This window comes from Dendrobium catenatum, unplaced genomic scaffold (genome assembly GCF_001605985.2).
Source record: "Dendrobium catenatum unplaced genomic scaffold, ASM160598v2 fragScaff_scaffold_621, whole genome shotgun sequence".
NCBI lineage: Eukaryota > Viridiplantae > Streptophyta > Magnoliopsida > Asparagales > Orchidaceae > Dendrobium > Dendrobium catenatum.
The window spans coordinates 4,456,829-4,475,634 of NW_021319083.1; the positions used below are offsets into that span (position 1 = coordinate 4,456,829).

The following is an 18,806-nucleotide window of genomic DNA, read 5'->3' on the forward strand; positions in this document are numbered from 1 at the left end:
AAGCTTACCATTCGTCCAGACGAGCAAAAGAAAAGCTAGAACAGACGGATGGCCGAGAAAGCTGAGGAGATCGCCGGCGGCGACGCAGAAAAGAAGGTAATGTTGGTGGGGTTCGACGATAGCGGGGCAAGAAAAATGATTATCCAGTCGACTCTCGACTGAATTATAAATTGATGCCTAAATGAGATGAGCTCGAGTTAGCTCGATGTATGAGTGGCTTGTTTCATTCATCAGATTAGAATCCAATGGTTGATAGTTCACTAAGATATTAAGCTAACATTTTAGATATATATATAAAATAATTATATTTATATATATAATACCAAAATTTTATATTTATTTATATAATATTTTAGTGCTTAAAGATGTATTTCATTTAAAAAAAATGAATATGATGATATTTTTTATGATATATAAAGATTTAGATTCTATTTTAATAAAAATCGATATTTAAGTGTTACATATATAAATTCATAATAATTTTATAATATGCATATAAACACCATATTAATATATTTAGGGGATGCTTAATCAAAAAATTTATTGATGGGAGTTTTATCTATCAAACCCACTAAAGTGATTTGTTGTTGCCCTATTCAGACAATATGATTTTTTTTTTAATACTTAAAATAAGATTTAAATATAATTTTTAAATTTTTTATTATTAGAAGAAGAAATCAAAACCAAAATACTAAGGCTTAGTTTGGAACTGTTTTTTACTTCTTTTTACGCTAATTTTTTTAGCATAAAATTTTGTTGAAAGCACTGGCTAAAAACTATCCCAAAAGAAGCGTGGAACAACTCTTATCTGCTTTCTAAAATAATTTTTAGTACAAAAATATTTTAAAAACATTGAAAAAATAATGATCAGAAGTTGTCGGCTTTGCTTGGGATGACTTTCTTGCCACTTTTTAATTAAAAAATCACTTAAAAATAGAGAAAAATGGTGATCTAAAACTATCTCGAAACGAAGCCTAAATCACGATTAGATTTCAACAAAACAAAGCGACTTTTAATTTTGATTTTTTCTTTTTCCTGAAATGAAAATTTTATATTTAAGAGGATTTTTTTTTTGTGTGCATGAATGCAGGAGCTGCTGCTGTTCTTCCCAAAGTAGAATCAGAATTAATGAGAATTTCCAATGAAGTGATTGACAAGGCTAAGGAGATCTGTGTTGCTAATTCGGTAAGTCTATGAATTTCTTAAGTTCATCATGTTTAGTATATTATGATGAATTGATAAATCTCTTTAAGCAGATCTGAATATGCTCAACTACATAGTTAATAATATGGTGCTTACTTTGCTAATATAATATAAGCAAGGAGTTGTTAATGAATAGTTAATGCATGGGAAAGGTGCTAAAATATATTTATATATGCTTTTGTTATCTATGTAATTAAGTGATTCTAATCAAGTGTTTCATAAAGCATTTTTGTGCAATAGGGTAGTCGGTTGATTTAGACATTCAGTTTATAGGCGGGCGATAATAGTAGTGGTCATTGGAGTGGCGGACGATGGCGGCAGTAGCAAACCTGGTAGTAGTTGTCAATAATTACAAGCGATGGACGGTAGCGATGGCTGGTAGAGGTGCAAGCAATGACAGGACGCGGCTGGTGACGGCAACTCACTAGCCAAGTTGATTTTCATTTTCAAAAAATGAAAAAAAAAAAAAAAAAAAAAAAAACATATGAAAAAACACCTAAAAGTTACTTTAAGGGGTTGTTTGGTAGCACCCAAGATTTGACTTAAGTAGGATTTCATAAATCTGCTAAATTCGGATTTTAGAAATCCTGAGGGGCCTAAATCCTGAAAACTGTTTGGTAACATTCATGATAAATCCTATTAAATCCCGTGTAACAGTTTGACTATAGAACGGATTTGATGAGCAGACCCTTCCTCTCCAGCTAACGGATTTCGTAAATCCGGCAAAAAGCAGGATTTCGGAAATCCATGATTTAGCGCGAAAAGGCAGAATTTTTCGTCTACGGCGGCTTTCATTTGCTGCGATATTTGGTTTTGCATTTTAGGCCATTTGGCTGGTTTTCTCTCAAATCCGTCTCAGATCCAGCCTAAATCCTGCAACCAAAAAGCCCCCAAGTGTTTCTGAAAGAAAGAAATATTTTTTTTTCTAAAATAAAACAATATTAGTTTAAAAACACAAACTAAACATGTTTTTAAAGACATAAAACTTTCCCAAAATGATTTATTAGCAATACATTTAATGACTCAATAAGCACTCAACAAAAATCAATAGAAAATGAGAATTGATAAAGTTAATTACAATTAATTGAGACAAAGATAATAATGATGATGATGTAGATTTGCAAAGGATTAGCCAATCTTACGCTATTTTGTAGTCATTGCTCATTCATGGGTTTCTAAATATTATGATTACTCAAATTAACGCTTCGTTTGGGATGACTATCTTATCTCTTTCAAAAACATTTTTTTTAAAAAAAATTGATTAAAAACAGTGAAAACTCAATAGTAAAAAACTGTCCAAAATGAAACCTGAAACTTTGAATCTAAGGGCGCAATAGGTTCTAAAATTTGGTTCATATGCATAAGATACTAGCAACAGATTATATGGATTGTTCTATAAATTATTCTTTGTTTGCAATCAGATTATTGTTTAGGGTTTAGATTTTAAGGTTTAGAATTTATTATTTAGGGTTTAGAATTTAGTAGTGATAATTTAATATAGTTAAGTTGGTACAGTGAAAATATGGAGAGAAGTTTGAAGTGAGAAATAGTTTTACTTAGCGTTCATTTGATTGCTTGAAATTAGAAAACATGATTTAAAAAATGATGAAAGTGCTAATTGTATTATTAGAATGAATGTAGTTAGAAATCAACATTAATTTTAAACCCTACAAAAGCCTTCAAATTCTCTAATTATTGATTCTTACTGCTTCTTAAAACAACTTTTTAATTTTTGTATTAAAAAACTGCTTTAAGAAGTATAAGAAAACTACCTCAAACGAAGGCTAAGACTTCGTTTGGGACGGATTTCTTACTGCTTCTTAAGGCGGCTTTCTAGTGCAAAAATTTTAACTTTTTAACTAGAAAGCCGTTTTAAGAAGCAGGAAGAAAGCCGTCCCAAACGAAGCCTAAGACTTTGTTTGGGACGGCTTTCTTACTGCTTCTAAAAGCTGCTTTTCAATACAAAATTAAAAATTTTGTACTAAAAAGTTGTTTTAAGAAGCAGCAAGAAAGTCATCCCAAACAAAGCTTAAGTGTGACAAAGGGAAGAGAGTGAATTCCTTCTTAGATGATCTGTTCTCCTTTTGGTAAAAATTGAATGATGAGACAGCTCTGTTTGATATTGATGCATATATATTTAGCATGTTTATGTGGAGATGTATATGCATACATGGAATGTATATGTATGTATGGTTGCCTGTTTATGTATGTAGATGGATAGAAAGATAAATAGGTAATTTAGATGGCACATGAAGACTTCTTTTTCGCTTTGAGCTCAGCAACAAAACATTCATAATACAGAATGCCTATGTCAGTGTTATTTGTGTTATTAAAGCCATTAATTTTCTTTCATTACTAACTCTGTCAATGTATTGATCATGAAAAGGTGATTGATGTTGCTTACGAGGTAGTGCAAGGGGATCCAAGGAATGTTCTCTGTGATGCTGTGGAAAGATATCATGCAGATGTGCTTGTTGTGGGAAGCCATGGCTATGGAGTTGTAAAAAGGTATAAAAGTTCTTATGCAAATATTTACTACAAAACAATAACAACAACAACATCAAATCTTTGTCCCATTACGTTGGGTCAGCTACATGAATTCTTTTTCGTCATTGTGTCATGTTAAAAACCAAATTCTCATTTAAATCTAATAGAAAAAGATCATTTCTATATTTTCTAACCAAGTCTTTTTATGTCTACCTCTACCTTTCTTAAAATAAGTCAAATTTAATACCTCAACTTTTCTAACCGGGTCATCGGAAGACCTCCGTTTAATGTGACCAAACCATCTAAGGCGACTCTCTCTAATCTTATCTTCCACTGTAGCTGCTCCAACCTTTTCATGTATATGCACATTTCGTATCCTGTATCTAAGGGTAAAGCCGCTCATCCACCTAAGCATCCTCATCTCTGCAACACTTAGCTTAGCATTACGCTTCTCTTTTGAAGACCAACATTCAGCACCATAAAGCATTGCAGGTCTCACCACCATCTTATAAAATTTTCCCTTAAGTTTGACGGGGACTTTTCTATCGCACAAGAAGCCCGATGCAAATCTTTACTACAAAACCATGAAGAAAAAACTTGGATTCTATCACTCATTTGATACATCAACGCAAAATTTTCAAGTATCAAAGAATTAATATGTTAACATCATGGAATGAGCCTTGAAGCTGACCTCATTTGACTTGACTAATTCATCTTGTATGGCAACTCTGGCATTTCTGTACAGGACTGTGCTAGGAAGTGTGAGCGACTACTGTGCTCACCATGCACACTGCACTGTGATGATAATGAAGAAACCCAAGCACAAGAACTGATCTTTTTCATAGTGATGATGAACTGAGTTCCTACAATTTTAACTGATTGTTCTACTTGAAGAATACTTGAAGAATATAGAAACTATCTTGTTTTCAAATAATGTAAATCTAGTTTCTCCAGTATCTTATGTTATATCAAAATAATATGAAATGCTTGGATTTATCCAAGCATTTCTGCATGGAATGTTTAGGGTATGTTTGTTACTTAAATTTTAGTTGTGTTTAAGTTGTTTTCATTGTGCTATGTGAAATAAAATCATCATAATGCTTCATAATTTAATTCTTATATGCTCATTAAGTAAAGATTATGTGCCAGTGATATGTAGGTACCAAAATGATAAAATTTTAAGCATACTTTTAGCAAAAATTATAGCTTTTCGAAAAAAAATAAAGTTGAAGAAAGAAAGAATCAAATGCTGATAGCAAACTTTTTTTTTTTTTTTCCGAAAAAAGAGTAGGTTATCATGTTGACAAAGTTAACTCCATCTGAAAGTAGTAATAGGATTGCTTTTGAGAAATCTGAATAAAGGGAAATAAGGGAGAAGAACCATCAACATCAAGTCAGCACCCATTATAAAAAACCTTTGAAACCCTTCCACTATTTAAAATTTGTAATAAAAAGTAAGATCTTTCGCCATTATCAAAAGCATGTTGTATATAGTCATGTGTGGGCTCCGAAACGCTCCCCGGATTCCTTCTTTTGGGGGAGTGTTAACGAATTAAGTTCCAGGATAAATTTTCAGAAGATAGATTGGACTTGAAATAAGACGCTGCCAAGAGATTTCATCCTCATTTTGCGAGGATTTTATGATCTGAGTTTTGGTTTCCTAATAGACGCAAGCCCCTATAGTTAATCACCCCTCTCGATAACGAGAGATAACTTTCGAGTAAGGCTAATCGTCAAACATATACGTAGAGAAACACTGTATCTGGTGTATAGTAGCAGCATGGGTTGATATTTGAAATTTTGAAATTTTACCATCTTGCACTTAAAACAGATGGTGGGGGAATGATGATGGACCCGATCAAAATCTCATGATTCTGTCATCCCGGGTCATCATGGTCCCTAGTCTACTTAGTCAGAGGAGGTAGTTGAACCAACCTGATCGGAGGATCCTTGTCAGCAGCCATAAATTGTTTCATCCAAGGGTACCTTGTATACATGGGGTGAATATTTATCTACGAAGATAAATTTGAATCCACCTTAGCTAACATAAGGTTTTGTGCCCTGTCGATTATATCCTATTGATTAATATCTCAAGGATTTAGTAATTAGTATCATTGGGGAGCATGCAGGATCTAGCCATGACCGTAATTAGTGACATCATTTAGCAGCAAACCACCCGATTCAAAGGGCCTTAGTCATAACCGATTACTTGCGGTGCCATTTGATGGCAAAACCACCGGTTAGAGGACATTTGCCACATCCTTGCTATCAGGAGACTATTTGAGAATGAATACTAGTGATATCCTCGATCAGATATTACTCTTTGTGAGCTGAAGTGATATTTAAATTTGTCCATTTCAACAAACTATCGCGGAGGGTAGATGATGCTTTAAGTATTTGATAGTTGAATTAGTTGAATTTTGATTTTAATTATAATGAATTTTAGAATTTTGAATCTTCATAGGTATTTGGGAAGCATTTTAAGTGTTTGAGGACCCCTCCAACTGAGATCTACGTTCAACACGGCCATCATCGAGGTATTTATGGGTTATTTCATTCATGGATTGAACTCTGTCGACTCTATCGATTTGCTGACATATGATCGAGTTCATAGTAGGCTTGTACTTTTATTGGTAAATTTCCATTTATTATAGGTCTTAATATGGATGTATTAAAACAAATATCTCAGTCGACGCCACGATCGTGTACTTGTTTGATAGTTTGAGCCGTGTTGCCTCCTATCTACTCAAATAGAAGGATCGGGCTCGAACTTGGGTTTATCATTTGACCCGCGCATGATAGTGGCCGCTTCTCTTTGTTTTGGAAACCCTGGTGTGCTGGAAAAGGATTAGTTGGGCTATACCCTGAGTAATATGCTAACATTAACTCTCATTTGGAAGTCTTTCTTTCTAAATTTATTGGAAATGGTAAGTTGGTGAACTTGGATGGCTTTCCAGCTCACGTCTAATGCTATAAAGGAGGTGAAAATCTTTGTTGATATTCAAATGATGGCATTTTTTGGCTTGGTCTCTCTAAACCAAGGCTCAAAAATTTCATCTGAGTTTTATTATAACTCTGAATCGGTTAATTGGAGGTATTTTATTTGGCCTAAGAAGTTTTCATTCACATTGATGAGCTTCAAGATATGGATAAAATCATAAAAAGCAACAGAATTTCTTCTTCCTCTTAGTTTGATGTATGGTTTACTATATTTGGCTTGAAAGGAATGCTATGAAATTTGGGAATAATGTTAACTATCAAACCACTTTGTCTTGAAATCTCACTAATGCTATCCAGCTCAAATCTGCTCTTTGGTTGGTTTATTAGCATGTGTAGAAGGCACTCTTTCTTAAGATCGATTTCTTTGCTGGGCTTGAATGATGGAATATCTCTTTTTGGAATTGGCTTTGGCCGCTGGACAATGATAAATGGGATCTCTCCCCACCTATCATTTTATAGCCTTTGGAAAGCCCTCCGGCAACCGAGTATTATTCTTGCAGCAACTTTTTTTTTTCTTTTTTTTTTTTTTTGACACGAGGAAACACTGTCCAAAAGCCAATTAAAATCTCGGTCTACCTTGACAAACCACGCCAATTTACCCAAGCCGACAATTAAGGCTGGCACTACCGTCGAGAGGATTCGAACCCGGCACCTGGGCTTTGCCCAGCAATTCTCCACCACATGGACTAAGCAGCGGTGGGTCTTGCAGCAACCTCCTATATCTCATGGATGGTCTCCAGAGACCATCCAAGCAAGGCTGTTTTTGGGATGCCTTTCTTAATTTGTCCAACTTCTATGTTGAAGTATCGTTTTTATACATTCTCAGTTCAGCCCTTTTTTTCTCTTTTGATGTTCATATGATAATATAATCATATTCTTGTAGTAATGAATGGTCTGCCCTTAATTTATCCACAAAGAAGTAACTTCTCCTGGAGGAACGCTCACTTTTGAGTAAAAATATTTTGTATTAATATAGTATGAGTAGAATCTTAGGTGGGCCTGATTATTCGTATAGACTGGCCTTTCCTGGATAGAATTAAAGTAGCAATTTCACGATGAACTAAAGCCAACCCATTATGGGATCTTAAAGATCTTAAAAGTTTCTAATAAATACTGCCGCAAAATTTAAACGAAACAAAATTTTAAAAATTCAAGAGAACCACATTTCTTACTTTGAGCTTTCACGATATGCTAAACTTTAAAAATGATAAAAAAAAAGTACTCTTCTGATTTAAATATTTTAAATTTATTTAAATCTTATAATAATTAGAAACCAAAGAAAATCAAATTAATTTTCGATTTCATTTAGGACTAGAGCACAATAATCAATATATATATAATGCATTGTACAAATTACTATCATCACTATAAAAAATAACTAAATAAACATATCAAAATTTTAAGAAAACTTCATCAAAAACAGGAACTCTATCAGTACTTCGAAGTTTCGTAGAAAATCTTCACATTATCGGCTAGTAATTTGCGTGCAAATGCTCTTGGTGTTAATAACCTCTGTCGCTAAATAAGGCGAAACAAACTCAACATATCCAGCCTTCTCGAAAACAAGAATTTGCAAATGCTGCTTTAACTTTATTTGTTATTAATTATAGCTAATATTTTGAATTAAGAACAGCACACAACACAGAAACCGCATAAGCACACAATTACGAGTTCAAAACACAAAAATGAGTGCGGCATATCCAAACAATCAACGTCAAAAGTCAAAACAAAATTTCCAAAAGCAACATCAAATAAATATAAAGACGGGACGTACAACAACACAGGAGAGGTGAAAGATAATCATTCAGCATTTGATCTCCTTTAGTCCATAAGCAAAGTATAAGAATGTTGGATCAGTGGCACCTTCCTTGTAGTAAGCGAAGACCAAACCTCCATCATCATGCATGCTTTCACCCACGAAGCTGCCAAACGAAAATCAATATTTTGCACACAAATTGTCTCAAGACAATTATAGCAGAAAGTTTTAAGCAAGAAACATAGGATGTATTCAAATAAGCGCGTGCTTACAATTGCAAGTCGCTGAGCTTTGAAAGCAAAAATTTAGTGGCAGACTCGATATGTTTCTTGAATAAGTTTTGCTTCTCCGCGTCCAATTTGGGTGTTAGGTTCTTGATATAGCGTTTCATAAAGGTGACAAACTGCTTCTTATCGAAAGCAGGTTGCTCCTATTGAAATAAAGTGGACAGTTAAAAAACAAATATTGCAATTTTAGCTTTGAAGTTGAAGGGAAAACAGCTTAAGGCCTAAGGTATCAACCAAGAAAAACAAACCTGAAGACGGAAGGTGTCAACAATATCGACCACCTTAATAGCTTGGTCATCTACACCCTCACCTTCATCAGCGCCATCAGCTGAAAAAACTTGGATTCTATCACTCATTTGATACATCAACGCAAAATTTTCAAGTATCAAAGAATTAATATGTTAACATCATGGAATGAGCCTTGAAGCTGACCTCATTTGACTTGACTAATTCATCTTGTATGGCAACTCTGGCATTTCTGTACAGGACTGTGCTAGGAAGTGTGAGCGACTACTGTGCTCACCATGCACACTGCACTGTGATGATAATGAAGAAACCCAAGCACAAGAACTGATCTTTTTCATAGTGATGATGAACTGAGTTCCTACAATTTTAACTGATTGTTCTACTTGAAGAATACTTGAAGAATATAGAAACTATCTTGTTTTCAAATAATGTAAATCTAGTTTCTCCAGTATCTTATGTTATATCAAAATAATATGAAATGCTTGGATTTATCCAAGCATTTCTGCATGGAATGTTTAGGGTATGTTTGTTACTTTAATTTTAGTTGTGTTTAAGTTGTTTTCATTGTGCTATGTGAAATAAAATCATCATAATGCTTCATAATTTAATTCTTATAGGCTCATTAAGTAAAGATTATGTGCCAGTGATATGTAGGTACCAAAATGATAAAATTTTAAGCATACTTTTAGCAAAAATTATAGCTTTTCGAAAAAAAATAAAGTTGAAGAAAGAAAGAATCAAATGCTGATAGCTTTTTGGCTTTTTACGAAAAAAGAGTAGGTTATCATGTTCACAAAGTTAACTCCATCTGAAAGCAGCAGTAGGATTGCTTTTGAGAAAACTGAATAAAGGGAAATAAGGGAGAAGAACCATCAACATCAAGTCAGCACCCATTATAAAAAACCTTTGAAACCCTTCCACTATTTAAAATTTGTATTAAAAAGTAAGATCTTTCGCCATTATCAAAAGCATGTTGTATCTAATCATCTATGGACTCCGAAAATTCGCTCGCCAGACTCCACTCTTTTGGGGGAGTTTTCACGAATTAAGTTCCGGGATAAATTTTCAGAAGATAGATTGGGCTTGAAATAAGACACTACCGAAAGATTTCATCCTCATTTTGCGAGGACTTTATGATGTGAGTTTTGGTTTCCTAAAAGACGCAAGCCCTTATAGTTAATCACCCCTCTCGATAACGAGAGAGAACTTTCGAGTAAGGCTAATTGTCAAATATATACGTAGAGAAACGCAGTATCTGGTGTATAATAGCAGCATGGGTTGATATTTGAAATTTCACCATCTTACACTTAAAGCGAATGGTGGGGGAATGGATGATGGACACGATCAAGATCCCATGATTCTGTCGTCCCAGGTCATCATGGTCCCTAGTCTACTTAGTCAGAGGAGGTAGTTGAAACAACCTGACCGGAGGATCCTGTCAGCAGCCATAAATTGTTTCATCCAAGGGTACCTTGTATACATGGGATGAATATTTATCTACGGGGATAAATTGGAATCCACCTTAGCTAACATAAGATTTTGTGCCCTGTCGATTATATCCTATTGATTAATATATCAAGGATTTAATATCATTGGGGAGCATGCAGGCTCTGGTCATGACCGTAATTAGTGACGTCATTTAGCAGCAAACCACCCGATTCAAAGGGCCCTGGTCGTAACCGTTTACCTGCAGTGCCATTTGACGGCAAAACTACCGGTTAGAAGACACTTTCCACATCCTAGCTATCATGAGACTGTTTGAGAATGAATCCTATTGATATCCTCGACCAAATATTACCTCTTTGTGAGCTGAAGTGATATTTAAATTTGTCCACTTCAACAAACTATCGCGAAGGGTAGATGACGCTTTAAGTATTTGATAGTTGAATTTCGATTTTAAATATTATGAATTTTAGAATTTTGAATCTTCATAGGTATTTGGGAAGCATTTTAAGTATTTGAAAATCCTTCCGACTGAGATCTACGTTCAACAAGGCCATCATCGGGTTCTTTATGGGTTATTTCATTCATAAATTGAACCATGTCGACTCAATCGATTTGCTGACAGAGGATCGGGTTCATAGTAGGCTTTGTGCTTTTATTGGTGAATTTTCATTGATTATAGGCCTTGAAGGCCTAATATGGATATATTAAAACAAATATCTCAGTCGACGCCACGATCGTGTACTTGTTTGATAGTTTGAGCCGTGTTGCTTCCTATCTACTCAAATAGAAGAATCGGGCTCGATCTTGGGTTTATCATTTGACCCGTGCATGATGGTGCCAGCATCTCTTTGTTTTGGAATCCTTGGTGTGCTGGAAAAGGATTAGTTGGGCTATACCCTGAGTAATATGCTACTATTAACTCTCATTTGGAAGTCTTTCTTTCTAAATTTATTGGAAATGGTAAGTTGGTGAACTTGAATGGCTTTCCAGCTCACGTCTAATGCTATAAAGGAGGTGAAAATCTTTGTTGATATGCAAATGATGGCATTTTTTGGTATAAGCACCATGCCATCAAATATTGACTAGCTAAGATTGATGGGCTTAAAACTTCAGCTACCCTTGCATTTCCAATATTATTGTTGATATCAAATGCTCTTTCTGGTCTAGTGGTGTTGAGAATATCAACCTTCTTTTCTTTGAATGTGATTATACTTCTGAAATTCTTATAAGCATCATTCCTTTCCTTTGGCTTTTCCATTTCTTTTTAAGCCTAACCTTTCTCAAGTTTATATTCACATTGATATGAGCTTCAAGATATGGATAAAAAGCAAAAGAATTTCTTCTTCCTCTTAGTTTGATGCATTGTTCAAAATATTTGGCTTGAAAGGAATGCTATGAAATTTGGGAATAATTTTAACTATCAACCCACTTTGTCTCGAATTATAACTATCCGGCTCAAATCCGCTCTTTAGTTGGTTTATTAGCTTGTGTAGCAGGCACTCTTTCTTAAGATCAATTTCTTCGTTGGGCTTGAACGATGGAATATCTCTTTTTAAAAATTCAAGAGAGTCACATTTCTTACTTGAGCTCTCACGATATGCTAAACTTTAAAAATGAAAAAAAAAAAAAAAAACTCATCTGATTTAAATATTTTAAATTTATTTAAATCTTATAATAATTAGAAACCAAAGAAAATCAAATTAATTTTCGATTTCATTTAGGACTAGAGCACAATAAACAATTAAATAATATATATATATATATATATAATGCATTGTACAAATTACTATCATCACTATAAAAAATAACTAAATAAACATATCAATATTTTAAGAAAACTTCATAAAAAACAGGAACTCTATCAGTGCTTCGAAGTTTCGTAGAAAATCTTCACATTATCGGCTAGTAATTTGCGTGCAAATGCTCTTGTTTGGTGTTAATAACCTCTGTCGCTAAATAAGGCAAAACAAACTCCACAGATCCACTTACATAACTACACAAGGATTGTAATTTGATGGTTCATTCAACATCCAATAGACCGAGACATTTACAGCTAATTCCTAATCCAGCCTTCTCAAAAACAAGAATTTGCAAATGCTGCTTTAACTTTATTTGTTATTAATTATAGCAAATATTTTGAATTAAGAACAGCACAAACAACACAAAACCGCAAAAGCACACAATTACGAGTTTAAAAGACAAAAATGAGTGCATCATATCCAAACAATCGACGTCAAAAGTCAAAACAAAATTTCCAAAAGCAACATCAAATAAATATAAAGACGGGACCTACAACAACACAGGAGAGGTGAAAGACAATCATTCAGCATTTGATCTCCTTTAGTCCATAAGCAAAGTATAAGAATGTTGGATCAGTAGCACCTTCCTTGTAGTAGGCGAAGACCAAACCTCCATCATCATGCATGCTTTCACCCACGAAGCTGCCAAACGAAAATCAATATTTTGCACACAAATTGTCTCAAGACAATTATAGCAGAAAGTTTTAAGCAAGAAACATAGGATGTATTCAAATATGCGCGTGCTTACAATTGCAAGTCGCTGAGCTTTGAAAGCAGAAATTTAGTGGCAGACTCGATATGTTTCTTGAATAAGTTTTGCTTCTCCGCGTCCAATTTGGGTGTTAGGTTCTTGATATAGCGTTTCATAAAGGTGACAAACTGCTTCTTATCGAAAGCAGGTTGCTCCTATTGAAATAAAGTGGACAGTTAAAAAACAAATATTGCAATTTTAGCTTTGAAGTTGAAGGGAAAACAGCTTAAGGCCTAAGGTATCAACCAAGAAAAACAAACCTGAAGACGGAAGGTGTCAACAATATCGACCACCTTAATAGCTTGGTCATCTACACCCTCACCTTCATCAGCGCCATCAGCTGAAGGGTTTGCGCCAATATCAACAGTTATAGCACCTTGGACTACCCACTGCTCGAAATTGTCCATAAACGATAGTATAGTGAGTGATTCTAGGCTTGGCCAGAAAATTCCACGTAATCAAAGGCAAGCAAACAAATATGTAATAGATTGACAGATTAACCAATAAATCTTTTTCACACCTTTCCTTGAACTTCCAACAGCATGCCATTTTCAATTTCTGTAGCTGGGAATGAGTCTGACAGGAGCTCATCACCTGCAGAGTTTGAAAAATAAATTTCAATTAAGAATTCGGGTGAGAAAGAACAAAACAAAACAATTTGAAAACCGTTAAAAAAAAACTTCTAAAAAGGAAGAAACCAAAGCAAAGAGAAAAATAATGAAATATTAGTAAACAGGTACATCCGACTACGGAACCTTCGAGGGACACTTGGACTAAATCACTGGCTTGACAAGGAAAATACCCTTACGTTCAGATGGGTTGGTGTTGTTGTTCTAACATTATATATCATTCTTTTGATCAACTAATTAAAACAAGTTGTCTTAATTCGCAATATGATTGGTGTAGAAAATCACATTATCACAATAGTTAACATTAAATTAAATTCAAATTTACTCAAAATCCAATTGTTGTCTAAATTGAGAGATCAGCCGCATAATTCTCCCAATAATTTTTTGGTACTCATTACATAAATTTTAAATCAATAACATCACAGTTATATTGCTTATTAAGCTCGATGAAGTTTTATTTTAGCTAAGGGTGTACTTTTTTTAGGGAATAGTAAGTACTAAATCAAAATTGTGATGTAAACAAGTATTAGGATGCAAGAGTCGACAAAAACTATCAAGATCTTTATCAACTAAACCGATTGTACGTTTAACTTCCATTTCTTCATCATATCAAGTCTACACACCCAAATTTTGTCAACATCAAAATTTTGATGCAAACATGTCAGATATACACTTCCTCTTTCAACTTCCAAACAACCTAAATCTACAGAAATTCACCTAATCTTCATTAGATATTACACCAAGCGATTTTTTGACTTAATCATTTCTTAATTTATCCTTCATTTTGTCACATATTTATCTTAATATCTTTTTTTCTGTTAAACATCGTCTTTATTTTTAAATATTGTCTTCAAAATGCTTCTTCACTCATTTGTCATCTAATTAGTCTAAAAATTTCATTAAAAATATTTGCTAACCAAATCCCCCATAATTCTTAAAATTAGCAACTATAAATCCCCAATAATTCTTAAAATCTTAACAAATATATCATATGAACTAGATGTCTTACACTTATTCGCCTTCTTCAAAGCTAACTCAATTTCAATTTTTAATTTTAATAATTAATATATACTATACCTCATTAGTATTCATTATGATTTCAATAAAATCCCATTATCAAAATGGTATAAAATATTTATAGGATATCTTAGATTTAAATAAAATCCTATTATCTTTGCTTCTAATGTACATTTCTTGATCAAAGCATAGATCTGTCTTGTGCATTTTATAAATCTCCTTTAATCATCTCCTTAATACCAAGTCTATTATAAAATGAATATATTTAGATTTATTATTATCACTATTCTTAGCCTCAAAAGTGATCATTTGCATGTAGCTCGTTCATTTAAAGCTAATTTGGTTGCACGTAAATAGAAAAGACGTGACTTCATTTTTCACTATGAAAATTAAAAATTTAAATAATAAATAACGGGGTATTTTAACAATATTTGTAGAACTTAAAAACCATATTAATTTATAACTACATTCAACCCATTCTTAAAATTCAGTAAGCTCATTGTTTTTAAATACATGTTTCCTAACTCTAAGAAACGAAGCCCTTAGAACAAATTAAATTTAGTTGATCATAGCTAAGTTAATCAAAATTATGGCCAACCGACATCTTTTGTCAAGTTGTTCTGTTGTACGGAGTTGTTGGGTAATAGGTACAATATTCAACAACAATTAAGGCACGGTTAAGGCATGGGTTCTCACACATCACATAACAACGCACAAGGCTGAAATTCAATTGGTGCACTTCACCTAAATACTTGGCATACTAGGGTGGCATAGGGCACAATGGCTTCAAAACTTATATTAATTATACCACAAAAGAAGGTACATAGTGCAATCAATGAGGACATCAAGAGAGTTACTAAAGAAACAAAGTACTAGCTTTGGCATACCAATAATATTTTCTCATTTTTTCCATCATTCATATTCTTAAGACAGCCTTGCCAAGCAATATTCAATAGACTACCATTAAATTCCTCTTCAAAGATGCATGGTCTCTTCATGCCACAATGCGAATGATTACCTTTAGAATTTTATTCACACCGCCAAGATCCAATCACCTTCACTTATATCTCAACTATTTGTTTGCATATGTAACTGGATTTAACTAATAAATATTTGCTCTCAAATAATAAGTTGATGCAACTGCAGTAATGGTACTCATTACTTATTGCTAATATAGCATTTGTTCCATTTTTAACACAACGCTCGACAAATTCAAAAATTGTGAGCAAATTCCTATTCGTGATGATCGCTTATCTTAATACATTGAGGAATCCTTTGAATTCTTCAGCTCCACTTTTGAATTCTTCGGGTCTCCTTGAAATAAGTTATTTGTTCTGTTTTTAACGCACCACTCAACACATTGAGGACTCGTGTGCAATTTGCTAGTTGTGATGTTCATGTATCTCAATACTCAAACTCTACTTTGGAACACTTCAATTCTCCACATTTGAATTCTTCAACTCTCCTTATAATGCATACGTAACTATACTTCCATTATCTGCTTTCAAGTAATAAGTTGATGCAATTGCAATACCAGCGCCCACTACTTGATGCTTAGAATGTGTTTGTTCTATTTTTAAAACTACACTAGATAAATTAAAAAAAAATTGTGCAATTTTCTAGTTGTGCTGCTTAGGTATCTCAATCCTCAAACTCCACTTTTAATTCTTCAATCCTCCTTGTATATCATTGCACCTTATTTTTCTGATAATGGACCCCATGATACCACCACATTCCAACACTTTCTTACTCTCCAAGTCGAACTAAACAATGTTCTACCAATCAAGACTCCAAGATGACAAAGGAAATTGATCCTAATCAACAATCTTGAGTAAAATGTTCCATAAGTTCATTTTTTATAGAAATCTTTCTTCCGAGTCAATGTGTTTTTGCCTATTTCTTTAAAAGTGAATGGAAAGCTATGGATGTTAATCAATGATCAAGCAAACTACTTAAAAACTCCTCCATGTGTACTTCTATTTGCCCAACCATTATTCACTAGCTCATTCCACACATTTACAAATCTAATGGGGCAACAACTTGGTCCAAGCCGAATAATGTATCATCAAAAGTAAGGTACAGCCAATTTTCAATCTGAGCCAAAATAGCAAACTACCACTACAAGTTCTACAATTCTAGATGAATCAGCAGACTTTTATAATTCAGATGATGAAAAGAAACCAAAGAATCAGATGAATATGAAGAACTACAAAAAGCATGTGTGCATACCAAATATTATCTTTAAAAGTTATTGACACAACAATTTCAAGTTTCAATATTTGCTCTAAGATACCTGCTCAGGCCTTAATAGGAAGAATGTTGCACTATAATATTCACTAAAACAAAGCAAGCAATACTGAAATCTTCCACTCAATAAAAAACTTTTAAGTGTAAACAAAATGCGGCCACCACTGTCACCAAAGATCCTCCCATAAAATACCAAATATGGAACAATCCATCTAGAGGTTTACACAGAGTCAAACATACATCTGAGGATCCAAGAAGGGAATACATCAGGATTATCTCACTACAAAATTGTACCAGAATGAAAAGCAGCTGTGCTCAATGATTAGAACGTATACAGCTTCACAGTAAGACACAAATAGAACGGAAAAGATGGGCTCATAAGATTGCCATATATGAGCAAAAAAGTGATTATGTCAACCTAGATTCAACATTTTCCACATGCCACCCACCCCACCCCCCAACCCCCCAAGAGAAAAAAAAATTACCCTACACTTCTCATAATAGTTTAGACTTTACACAGTTCGATCCAAAAAGATCATCAGCTAACCCTAGATTAAGAAAACTACAACCACAACGTACAAGGACAGTGAAACTTCACGGCTAGATTTTTCGAGAAAATAAAGTTGACGTAAACCCTTGTATCGAAGAGATCTAGAAATTGCAAAAAAAGACCACGGAATTACAAAACAAATCAATAACGCCTTCTCAAAAAGCATCTAATCCTTCGACGCTCTTGCATATATCATACAAGTAGATATTTATTCAATAAACATCATATTGATCACAACGATCCATGCAGGATTCATGAACCAAAAAGACAAATCTCAAACCCCAGCTGATTAAAGTCAAGAAAAAACAAGCAAAACCGAAGAACTAGAACAATAAGTTTACCCGAGAGGATATCCTGGTAGACCAACATGGTTCTTTCGATGAATTTCCACGCAAATCCTAAATTTCTGAACAGCCGATGAGAGCAAAAAAGCTCTAGGGTTTATTAGGAGGCGCTAGAGCGAGAGAAGGAGACGACAGCAGTAGACCGGCTATATATAGTAGTACTAGTGCTTGACACCTCGGAGGATATGTCGTGCTCTCTTAAGACCGTCTGATCTCATCATCACGCAGGCTAATTAAAGCTAACAAGCCTAATTGTGCTGCAAATTAGCGTGTAAGGAAAGCTGATTGGAGAAATTTTAGGTTGGAATCTTTTTAATTAATATTTAATAAAAAGAATATTAATATTATTTTTTTATTTTAAGATGAATAAATTTTATATTTATTATTAAAATTAATTATATTTTATTTCATTTATGACTGAACCAAATTAAATTTTAATTTGATTTTATAAGTAATTTAATGATTTAGCTTTCTAACTATTAGAATCAAACAAATTGACTTTATTAACATGTAAATCAAATTAATTAATTAAATGTATATATATAGATATGTTTGTGCGCACTCTAAGTCTCTCATATAATTGTGTGGATATGAGAATTTCATCAAGATTTAAGCTCAAAATGATATAAATCAAGTACCTATAATTATAATTAGAAACTTACTAATATTTTGAAGGGAAAGGTGTAGAATATCATGTGAGTTTTGCTACTTATAAACAAAACAAGCTCCCACAAGCCCAATATATCTCAATTTCAAGTTCAGTTAAGGCATTGAGATGTTACAAAAATATTAAATGGTTGTGTGCGACTTTTGTGTATTATTTGATGGATTTCTACAAAATTTTGCGAAAAAATTATAATGAGCTCTCAAAAAATATACAAATATATCATTTATCTACTCATTAAGGACTAGCATCTAATATTCATCATTCATTAACATTTGATGCACATTTTTCTATTCACGTGATCTTGTCTCATATAAGGGGGGCGATTAAACTGATTCCCTAACGTCATTCTACTTATGATGTATCTAATTATTTATCAC

The 18,806-nt window shown here is 33.5% G+C and overlaps 3 protein-coding genes across 3 annotated transcripts; 1 reads left to right on the top strand and 2 right to left on the bottom strand.

Moving 5' to 3' along the window:
* Positions 1-1,027: 1,027 nt before the first annotated feature.
* On the top strand, positions 1,028-4,798 carry LOC110102759 (universal stress protein A-like protein). The gene is made up of 3 exons (XM_020831223.2): positions 1,028-1,185; positions 3,590-3,711; positions 4,436-4,798. Exons 1-3 carry the CDS (start codon positions 1,081-1,083, stop codon positions 4,521-4,523), a joined length of 315 nt encoding a protein of 104 aa, XP_020686882.1. The 5' UTR covers positions 1,028-1,080; the 3' UTR covers positions 4,524-4,798.
* A 3,461-nt stretch (positions 4,799-8,259) lies between these two features.
* Positions 8,260-9,098, bottom strand: LOC114578360 (translationally-controlled tumor protein homolog). The gene is made up of 3 exons (XM_028695342.1): positions 8,982-9,098; positions 8,719-8,876; positions 8,260-8,612 (listed from the first exon to the last, which is right to left on the bottom strand). Exons 1-3 carry the CDS (start codon positions 9,096-9,098, stop codon positions 8,495-8,497), a joined length of 393 nt encoding a protein of 130 aa, XP_028551175.1. The 3' UTR covers positions 8,260-8,494.
* Positions 9,099-12,591: 3,493 nt separating this feature from the next.
* On the bottom strand, positions 12,592-17,914 carry LOC110102758 (translationally-controlled tumor protein homolog). Its single transcript, XM_020831221.2, has 5 exons — positions 17,760-17,914; positions 13,496-13,569; positions 13,236-13,364; positions 12,973-13,130; positions 12,592-12,866 (listed from the first exon to the last, which is right to left on the bottom strand). Exons 1-5 carry the CDS (start codon positions 17,785-17,787, stop codon positions 12,749-12,751), a joined length of 507 nt encoding a protein of 168 aa, XP_020686880.1. The 5' UTR covers positions 17,788-17,914; the 3' UTR covers positions 12,592-12,748.
* Between the last annotated feature and the right edge of the window lie 892 nt (positions 17,915-18,806).